This window comes from Arachis ipaensis, chromosome B06 (genome assembly GCF_000816755.2).
Source record: "Arachis ipaensis cultivar K30076 chromosome B06, Araip1.1, whole genome shotgun sequence".
Lineage (NCBI taxonomy): Eukaryota > Viridiplantae > Streptophyta > Magnoliopsida > Fabales > Fabaceae > Arachis > Arachis ipaensis.
In genome coordinates, this window is record NC_029790.2 from 108,273,511 (window position 1) to 108,284,007 (window position 10,497).

Here is a 10,497-nt window from a genome sequence, read left to right on the forward strand (position 1 = left end):
GGAGCTCATATCTTGGAGAGAACCTCACCAAGCTTGGTGAAGATGGTTGGAACTTCTGACAACCGATTGAAGGACAAGCATTCTTGGAGGTTCAAGGATGGATACAAGCATAAACCACCTTGACAAGGAACCTTCCAATTGTCCAACTTAAGGACTTAAACCAAAAGTGCTTGGTGGAAGACACCCCACCATGGTAAACTCTTTCCATTCTCTTGTAGATATAATGAATGAATGAATTGGGTTCCATTGTATATAATTTCTTTACTTCTTAGTATATTTTGCTTTGCTTGCTAAGATATTTATACATTCTATGCTTTAATTAGGGATGATTCTCTGAATTTGAGTTTTTGCTTGGATTGTAAGTTTCCTCAATTTATTTGAAAAATCCCCAAAATTTCAAAAGTATGTTCAATTTTGCACCTTAGCTGGTTTTTGAGTCTTAGAGAAGGTCAGGAGATTGAGCTCTTTTTGATGCTCATAAAAAAATTTGAAAAATAAAAATTGAGCAGCCACGCGCAAGCGCATAGTGCGCGCGCGCGTCGGTTGGTTGTTTAAGTTTTCTGGGCCAAGGACTAGAGAGTTGTGCCACTTTTGGGCCAACTCTGTGCCTCAACCCACGCGGACGCATGCTGTACACGTCCGCGTTCCTTTGCGTTTCTTCACCCACGCGTAGGCTCACCTGGCGCCTCCGCGCACCCTTCATAAGCTCAACCCATCCACGCGTAAGTGCATAGTGCGCGTGCGTATCGATGCGTTTTTGCATCACCCAGGCCAAAGGACCCAAGAGTTGTACCAACTCTGGGCCCCTTTTGTGCCTCTGGCCCAGCACACCCGCGCGGACGCACACCGTACGCGTTCGCGCCAATTACCAATTCTACCATCTCTGCACAAGCGCAGATGGCGCTTCCGCGCCCCTTCCTTATCCTCTCACCCACGCGAACGCGCACGGTGCGCGCATGCGTGGATTTAAAAATCCCATTTAACCAGGGACGCGAAAGCCCTAGCGCAGTCGCGCCCCAACCCTCTCTTCCTCTCCAACGTTCCATTTCCTTCTTCTCCCTCCATTTCCAACCTTCAACCTTCAACCTTCAATCTTCAGTACCCAACCACCGTCGGCGAGCGTCCGCAACTGTCGCTGCCACCATCGCCTCACCTCTCTTTCTTCTCCCTCTTTCTTCTTCCACCTTCCTCACCCTCTCAGTCTCACTTTCGCCCCTGCTCCGTCACCGCCATCATCAACCGCGACTCCATTGTCGCTGGCGTGAGCATCGCCGCTGGCAGCACCACCTTGCTGCCCCCTCTGTTCCTTTTCCCAAATTCTTCTGCCTTGTGTCTCTACATTCCAGGTTCCATACCTTCCCCTGTTATGCTTCCCTTACTTCTTTATGTTAATTTTGTAATTAGCTTAGTTAGATTAGTTTAGTTAGCTTAGTTTGATTAGGTGGTTAGAGAATCTAGGCTGAGTAGTGGATTTAGGCTTGTTTGAATTTTTGCTGCTGTGTGAAATTGCTCTGTTTCATTGATTTGCCATGTGCTCATTTGGCTGATTGATGCTGCTGCATTAACTTTCCTTGGCTTGCTATTATTGAATATTGCTTTGCTCATGGCTACTGGTTGCTTGATTGTTCATAACTATTTGTTGCTGGCTGATTTGGGCTAAACTGCTTTTTAATGTTTAGTGCTAAAGAATTGGTTTGTTTTTCCTGGATTCATATGCATTCAGACATGATTCTCTTTGTGTTTCTACTGGTTAATAAATTTATATGGATTAGAATTACTTGTTTGAATTTGGAAAATAGCCAATTTACTGCTGAAATGCTGCCGAATTTTTCCTAACCATCTTTCATGAGTGACATTGCTTTAGTTGAGGCAACAAACCTCTACTTGACGATTTCTGTGTCAATAGAATTTTGTTAGCTAAATGGTTTGGGAAACTCCTCAAGGACATATTTACAGGTTTTAGTCATGCTTCTAATACTCTTTGCTTGCTTGCAATGCTAATTTACTTATATGCATTACATGGTTAAGTAAGTTTTCAAATTGACCATAACTTGAAACTCTCTTGAAATTTTGTGCCTCTTTTGCATAAACACACAACTTTGAAAGTTTTTAATCTATGTGACTAATTGATTCATTATATTCATACCTAATCTCATTAAGTCACATGGATCATGAGGTTTTCCATTCTTATTTGAACTTGTGGCTTGTATGCATTGTTGGAATTGGTGTTAATTGTTGTTTGATTTACTTGATTTTAGTGATCTCTACATTGATTGATGACTTGTTTTCTCATTGGTTGCTTTCTGGCAAAATTATATTTCATCATCAATGACTTGATGCATTTCATGATTGTGAGTGTGCTTACATTCTTATTTTGTACATTCCTTTTAAATTGAGCCAGTAACCACCATATCACTGATTTTCAAACTGATTTCTAACTCTAATTTGTTTAACCAACTAACTTCTTTTGGTTTTCAACTTAACTCTTGTGATCATTCTTTTGGATATGGCGTTTCTTAGGCTTAATGAACGAGTAATGTGCAATTGTGGTTTAAATTCTTGGTTTGAAGTTTGATTTGAATTCTGAATTTTGTTACTTGCATCCCAAGATTTCTCTTTTCTTTATTCACTTCATGAATATGCTTTGCTTTGAGTGCTCTATATCTGCTTGGCTAGCTGCTTATATTGTATCATCTCTGTTTTTCAAGATGACAGACAAAGGAAAAGCTATAGCCACTACTTCAAAGAAGAGAAAGCACTCTAAAACTTCTACCCCTTCACCTTATGCAAATTATACTAAGAATCCCCTGAATGAAGAGGACAAGAAAAATCAGCTGCTGCCTTCCACTGACCCAATCAAATTCCCCAATCTTTACTGTGAACTTTGCTTCCCCGATTTCTGGAAGAAGAATATAAACATTGAGAAGAAACTGCTCCTTCCCAATGATGTGAGATGTGCTATAAACACCCGCATTCTGAAATTGGGCTTGAATTTTGTTGATAGAGATTTGGGGAGGATCAACACTTCATGGGTGAGAGAATTTTATTGCAACTTCTTTCGTGCCAATCTCGATTCAGTTTAGCTGTGGGGTAGAGAGATTATGATCACTGAGGCTGCTATTGGGGATGCACTACTCTGCCAACTTCGTCCTGATGACACATGCACCTATAAGCAGGCAGAGGTGGCTATCCACTGCATGACATTTGACTATGAGGTGCTTAAGCGCGTGATTCATGCACCTATATCTGTGGTAACTTCTTCCGAGCAACTCTTGATTCAGTTCAGCTGTGGGGTAGAGAGATTATGATCACTGAGGCTGCCATTGGGGATGCACTGCTCTGCCACCATCGTCCTGATAACACCTGCACTTATAAGCAGGCAGAGATAGCCATCCACTGCATAACATTTGACTATGGGGCACTTAAGCGCCTGATTGCCACACCTGACGCTCCTTGGGTGATGGACTCTGGGAACAAGAAACCCAAGGGGATGCGCTTCGCTTATCTGTCGAAGGAGGCCAAGACCTAGCAGCATATCTTCGACCACTACGTCCTGCCCACCACTCACTTCTCAGAGATTTCTATGGATATGCTGGTTCTGATTGGGTGTGTGATGGAGGGGAAGAAGGTGAACTTCCCCCGGTTGATCAGGCAGAGTATGTGGCACACGCATATCTGTGGCCTGTTGCCATTCCCTACGCTGGTCACCAGCATGATCGAGATGGCTGATGTTCCGTGGGAGGATGATGACGTGACACCACCACCCCCAGATGACGACGACAAGGAGGTTACCATTCCATGGGGTGGGTGGGTGCACGAGAAGCCCCCACCCAAACGCCGTTCCTGAGCCAGAGCAGTGGAAGAGACAGCTCAGCCCTCGTCATCAGCAGCAGCAGCAGGACCCCCCTCTACTTCAGCAGCTGCAGCATCCTTACCCCCACCACCAGCACCTGAGCCGACTTACCTGTTGGTGCAGCACCTGCTTCGCTTTATGGAGCGCCTCGAGCGTCGTATCATGCGACGTCTCGACCGCATAGACCAGGTATTTGCCTCACAAGGCATTGAGCTACCTCCACTTCCAGACTCTCCCGCCTCTGACGAGCAGGATCAGGAGGAGGAGCCGACTCAGCAGAAGGCACCACCACAGACACAGGCCACCACTGAGGTCCAGCAGCCTCCTGAGGATCTACAGCCACAGCCAGTTCCACAGCCAGAGCCACAGCCAGTCCTAATTCCACAGCCTGAGCCTGAGCCGTAGCCTGGCGTGATTGTTGACCCCCATCCCAAGCTTCAGCAGTAGCATCGAGGACGATACTTCATTCTAAAGTGTGGGGAGGTCACCGTTCGTGACCGGTGTATTGCATTTATGTGGTGAACTTTCAGACATCTATCTTTAGTTTTTGCTACTTTATTTTATTTTGCACTTTGTCTTTGAGATCATTTTGGATTACTATACATATTTGCTATTGTGGATACCTTTATTTTGGTTGTTGCACACTTTTATTATATATATATATATATATATATTGCATCTTAGCTTTTGATCGTGATTAGAAAAATATTTTGGGATTGTTAAAATTCTAGTTAACCCTTTTTATATAAGAATTGTGCTTTGATTGAAAAAGGGGTAAATTAGGGAAAATTTTAAAATTTTCTAAATCACAACATTGCATTAGAATAAGCTTAGTCAATATGATGAAAATTTCCAAGAAATCCATTTTTAGGGCACCACCCCAATTGGTTGAAAATTTTTTTTAGAACTTGCTTGAATTATATACTTTGTGGATCATGTTTTGAGCAAAGAACACAAGCATGTAAGATTTGAGCCTAATTGTGTGGTTACATCATATGACCACTTATTTTCATTCTTGTGTGCATTATTCTCTTCCTATGATCGTAATCTTTGATTTGTTTGATTCTTGATGTCCATTATTTTGTGTATACATGCATTTATATGATTGAGGCCATTGTTCAAATAGCTCACTTACCCAAATATCTAACCTTTTATCTTCCGTTGTTAACCAATCTTGAGCCTATGCTTAACCCATTTGTTCATAATTGTAGCACATTACAAGCTTAAGTGAAAAACAATAAATGCCCCTTGTTTGGATCTTTGATTAGCTTAGGCTAGTGAGAGTGTTCATCATTTGATTTTGGGAAGTTGGGAACATTGGATAGAGACACTACAACAATTCCTTAAGATAGCGACGGTTTTTTTGCGGCAATTTTGTGAATGTGCCGCGAAAAGACAAACTGCGGCACATATAGCGGCGGTTAGAGGTTGGGGCTGCAATCAGGCCGACATTTAGCGGCGGTTTGGATCAAACCGCCGCTATATTGCTGTTAGGTTGACATTTAGCGGCAGTTTGAGTTTTCTTCAAACCGCCGCTATATTGCCGGTCCGGTTTGCATTTCGTGGCATCTTTTCGAAAACCGCCGCGATATGTCTGCCGGTGACTTCTTGTTAGGCATTTTGCGGTGGCTACATTTAAACCGCCGCAAAATACGTATTACCACATATTCCATTGTTCTCTTTAGTAATAACCATCTAGGTATAATCTATTTAAGTAACGATTACTATCTGAAGATACTTATGTTTAAATCATTGTTACTTAAACTCGTAACACTTTTTCTACATTTGTTTTACGTTAAAAATATTCACAAGTTACTTGTAAACTATATATGTTAACTCATGTGAACAAATTTACCAATAAAATTTTCTTGTTTACGTTATTAGCATTTAAAAACTGCATTCAATCATGGATGTAAAAGAAGAAAATAAAATCAAACTCTAATATTTATGAAGTTAAAATAAAGTTCTAGAGAGCATAAATCAAAGTTACTCCTCTTTGAAGTTATGCCTTACTAAACCTAAATCAAGAATAAACATGTACAACTGCGACCCAAATCAAAGAAATCGGCATAACTGTTATAATAAAACATCAAAATTTCTCTCCAACATCGTATTGACCCGACAAAAAATACTCTGTTATGAATCTATGGGCTTCACATTTCAGAGGATCTGATATTTCATCTCCATACCATGGCATTTTATTCAGATCAAAGCACCTTTTCTTAACATGTATATCATCTTGTTTATCTTGTTGGTCTTCTAAAGTTTTATCCTCTTCATCCGGAACCTTATTCAGATCAAACTACATGGATCTATCGATTACGACAGAGGATACATCATCTAAAATGTCTTCTGAATCAGACTCTTCTCCATCTAGACTGTCAGAAACTACTTCTCCGGAATATTCAGATAAGACTGAAAATATCAAGTTGCACATAACAGAATGAGTATACATAGAAGAAATTGAGAACTCTGGAGTCATTAAATACTGACTTAGAAAAAAAACCAAACTACAAGATGCTAAGACAATTTTAAAACTAAACGCAAATTTTCGACAATTACCATCACCCTTGTTAGTAGTTTGGGCAATTTTCTTAAACAGCTCTGTAGCAATTGTTGTGCTTACAGAGGATGACGAAAAGTCCTCATTTTTCATCGATCCTGTTCTACCGTCATGTTATGTTCACTGTTTTTTTCAAAACGTAACACTAGTGAAATTATATTGCTTAATACATAGCAAGATTATGAAAAATGCAACCCTAAGAAAAACAACAACTGTAGAAGGAATAAAGATTTAACGTAAACTAACTTATTCGTATTAAAATCGTTGAAAGAACCAAAAAGTCTGCTTTTACTCATGAGAATTCACAATAACAAAAATATTTAACTGCAAAAAAAAACTACACAAGTATAAAGTAACCAAAGAAAACAATGTACAACACTGAGATTATTTAACTTAGTTTATGACAGAAAGATCATTTTTAAATTACATTAAAATGCTTCATACAATGCATTACGCGACATCATCGAAATTCTCTGAGGCATTTTCTATGAGGTCTTCTATATCTTCCTTCCTTGTCAACAGTAAATCTCCAATGTCACCTTCCGCTGACATGTTCAACCCTGGCTGTGGAGAAAAACCAACTTCAGCTTCTTCATTCTCTTCTCCCATGTCATACAAATCCCTTGGTTTCACATGAACCACAACACTCCATTATTTAGCTACTTCATCATCCACATAGTATACAAGCTGAGCCTCTGATGCCAATATGTACGGTTCATCTTCTTCACGATTACCAGTGTGTATTGGACGAGAGAAATTAATGCTGGTAAGCCCCAAATGGTCTTGTTTGATGCCTCTACTGGTAGTGGTATTAGCCCAAACACATTTGAACAATACCACTGTAAAGGAACAGCTATAATTTAATTCAATTATGTCTACAATTTTTTCGTAATACGGAACACCACCAACAGCCACTCTATTATCACGCATACTTGCATAACTTCTTGTATTAAATGATACATATACTCCACTATTTTGTGTTTTCATCCCGTTTTTCTTTGAGATAGTTCTAAACTTGTACCCGTTAACATTATACGCCCCAAAACGTCTGGCCTGAATCATGGGACCGCACGCAAGCAACTTCATGTCTTTCGATTGAAGCGTACTTTCCAAAGAACCTGGAACCACATAATATTCATGCTTTATATTAAAATCAGTTTTCATATAATACTAATTCCAGGCTAAAAAAACATTGGTCAGGTTAGTATTCTGTAAACCTCATGCTCGAACCACCGAAGAAATTCTGCATGGACGACACTATCTATCTTAGCTTGCGACCTTGTCTGATTACGCATGCTTCGCTTTGTCTTTTTCCTAAATGTACTTTATTGGAGAGAAGAAAATTAGTCCAACTATTCACTGGGAGAAAAGAGTTATATTGGTGTTTTAGAAAAACATGCGTATACTTACTCAAGGAACGGAACTACGGCATCGCAGTTGACTAGCACATGACGACGAGCTTGATGCTTTTCCATTGGAGTGAGTTCGAAATGCAAAACTGCCCCTAATGCCGTGCCAATAGCTGGGAACATACTCTCCCCTGAATTATGAAGAACATCAACAGGCTCATCATCAACTCGCCTTGGTCGGTTGATTCTAGTCTCAATATTATCCAAATACCTAGAACAGAAAGTAAGGATTTCCTCAGATAAATATCCTTCTGCAATTGAGCCTTCTGGTTATGCCCTATTACGAACATATTGCTTCAGAAGTCCTAAATACATTTTATATAAATACAATAAAACGCTCAGTATATACATAATCCAACTAAACTGAATGTACTAAAGGGGTTTATCAGCAAGCTAACCTTTCTATTGGATACATCCACCTATAATGTACTGGTCCACCAAGAGTAACCTCATCAACGAGATGCACGGTGAGGTGAACTATGACGGTGAAGAAGGATGGAGGAAAAATTATTTCCATCTGACACAAGGTTTGCACAACATGATTCTGAAGCTCAACAAGCTGCATAGGGTTTATGGCTTTCCCACAAAGTTCTCGAAAAAATGACGACAAATTTTCAATCACATTGGACACCGGACTCGGAAGTGCATTCTTCACTAAAATTGGGAGTAATTGTTCCATCAGAATATGACAGTCATGACTTTTCAACCCAGATAACTTGCGTTGTCGCAAATCAACACAACGAGCAACATTGCTAGAGTAACCATCTGGAAAGACCACATTCTGCAAAGTCTTCAAGAATACATCCCTCTGTGAATTCGACATCGCAAATATCGCAGAAGGATATTTACCACCTTCCCCTGGCCATAATTCAGGCCTTATTCCCATGCATTGTAAATCTCTGCGAGCTTTAATTTTATCTTTTGATTTGCCGCTATCGTTTAAGATGGTGAAGACTACATTGTCACACACGTTTTTTTCTATATGCATCACATCGAGGTTATGATGTAACATCTGATCCTCCCAGTACGGGAGGTCAAAGAAAACACTATTCTTCTTCCAATGCGAGTCATATCCATCCGTATCCTGGCCATTGCGTCTTTTTTTGGATGTCACACTTGAACTCTTGCCAAATGAAATGTGCACATTAGACTGTTGCCTCAATACATCTGTTCCGGATAACTTCTTTGGCGGATCTCTACCTTCGACCTGCCCGTCAAATCTATTCCAGTCTAGTCTGTATTTGTGTCCCTGATTCAAAAAGTGTCGATGGCCCATGAAACACCATTTTTGACTTTCTTTCAGCCGATGTGGATTAGCATCCAAGTTACACGTAGGACAGGCTAACCCACTATACATATTCCAGCCGGATAGGTTTCCCAATCTTGGAAAGTCGCTGATAGTCCACATCAGTGCCGCACGCATCTTGAAAGTGTTTTCCTCTTTGGCATTGATAAACCACTATTTTATGGTTTATCTTGTGCTCAATTGAGTGGATTTTATCAACTCTTTACCCACTTATTCATACTATTTGCATGGTTTTACATTTGCCTTCCTAATTATGTGCTTTGATTGAAAATATGCTTCTTTGGTCTTAAGTTTCCTATGTTTAAATCCTCTTTTATTACCATTAGATGTCTTGATATGTGTGTTAAGTGTTTTCAGAGATTATAGGGCAGGAATGGCTCAGAGGATGGAAAGGAAGTATGCAAAAGTGGAAGGAATACAAGAAGTTAGAGAAATTGCTAAGTTGTCCAGCCTGACCTCTTCGCACTCAAACGGCTATAACTTTAGCTACAGAGGTCCAAACGATGCGGTTTCAGTTGCATTGGAAAGCTAACATCCGGGGCTTCGTTTTGATATATAATATGCCATGGTTGCCCTGACGATAGGCGACGCGACCACGTGCTCCATGCAGACGCATCGTAGTGGCGAAAAACCAGCGTGGCAGATTTCTTCTCCAGTGATTTCTGGGCTGTTTTTTACCCAGTTTTCAGCCCAGAAAACTCATATTAGAGGCTATAAAGCAGGGGAATGCATCCATACATGATGAAGCTTTCATAATTCACTTTTTATAGTTTTAGATGTAGTTTTTAGAGAGAGAGGTTCTCTCCTCTCTCTTAGGATTAGGATTTAGGATTTCTCTTAGTTTTAGGAGTGACTTTCAATCCCAGGTTCAATGTTCTTCAATTTATATTTCTCTTTTACTTTTAGATACTCTAATACTTTCATTTGTTAATTACTTATGTTGTCTATTTGATTCATAAATCTTTCATGTTAGATTGGATTACTTTTATTATTATAATTTGAGGTATTTCAGACTTATGATTGCTCTCTTTAATTTATTAATGCTCTTTGTTTATCCAAATTATTTTCATTCAAGTAGACTTTTTTCCCTTTTGGCTTTGGTTGAGTCATTGGAGACACTTGAGTTATCAAACTCATTGTTGATTAAAAAATGGATTTCTTCATTTATTAATTCAAGTTCCAATAACTCTAGCCTTTCCCAAGGAAAGACTAGGACCTGAGGAATAAAAATTAATTTATCCACTTAACTTACCTTCATAGTTAGAGGTTAACAAAGTGGGAGAAAAATCCAATTCTCATTACCATTGATAAGGATAACCAGGATAGGACTTCCAGTTCTCATACCTTGCCAAGAGTTTATTTTATA

General features: G+C 39.8%; 1 protein-coding gene across 1 annotated transcript; it reads right to left on the bottom strand.

The window, feature by feature from the left end:
• On the bottom strand, nt 7,068–9,248 carry LOC107647221. Its single transcript, XM_016351330.1, has 3 exons — nt 8,224–9,248; nt 7,951–8,036; nt 7,068–7,534 (listed from the first exon to the last, which is right to left on the bottom strand). The coding sequence occupies exons 1-3, from the start codon at nt 9,246–9,248 to the stop codon at nt 7,068–7,070; spliced, it is 1,578 nt and encodes a 525-aa protein (XP_016206816.1).

Excerpts from the sequence above, each read along its gene's own strand:
- LOC107647221 (XM_016351330.1), bottom strand. The coding sequence starts at position 9,248 with ATGCGTGCGGCACTGATGTGGACTATCAGCGACTTTCCAAGATTGGGA. Across the intron at positions 8,037-8,223 it reads TGGATGTATCCAATAGAAAG|GTATTTGGATAATATTGAGA; the intron begins GTTAGCTTGCTG and ends TTTCTGTTCTAG. Across the intron at positions 7,535-7,950 it reads TCTTCATAATTCAGGGGAGA|GTTCTTTGGAAAGTACGCTT; the intron begins GTATGTTCCCAG and ends ATGTGGTTCCAG.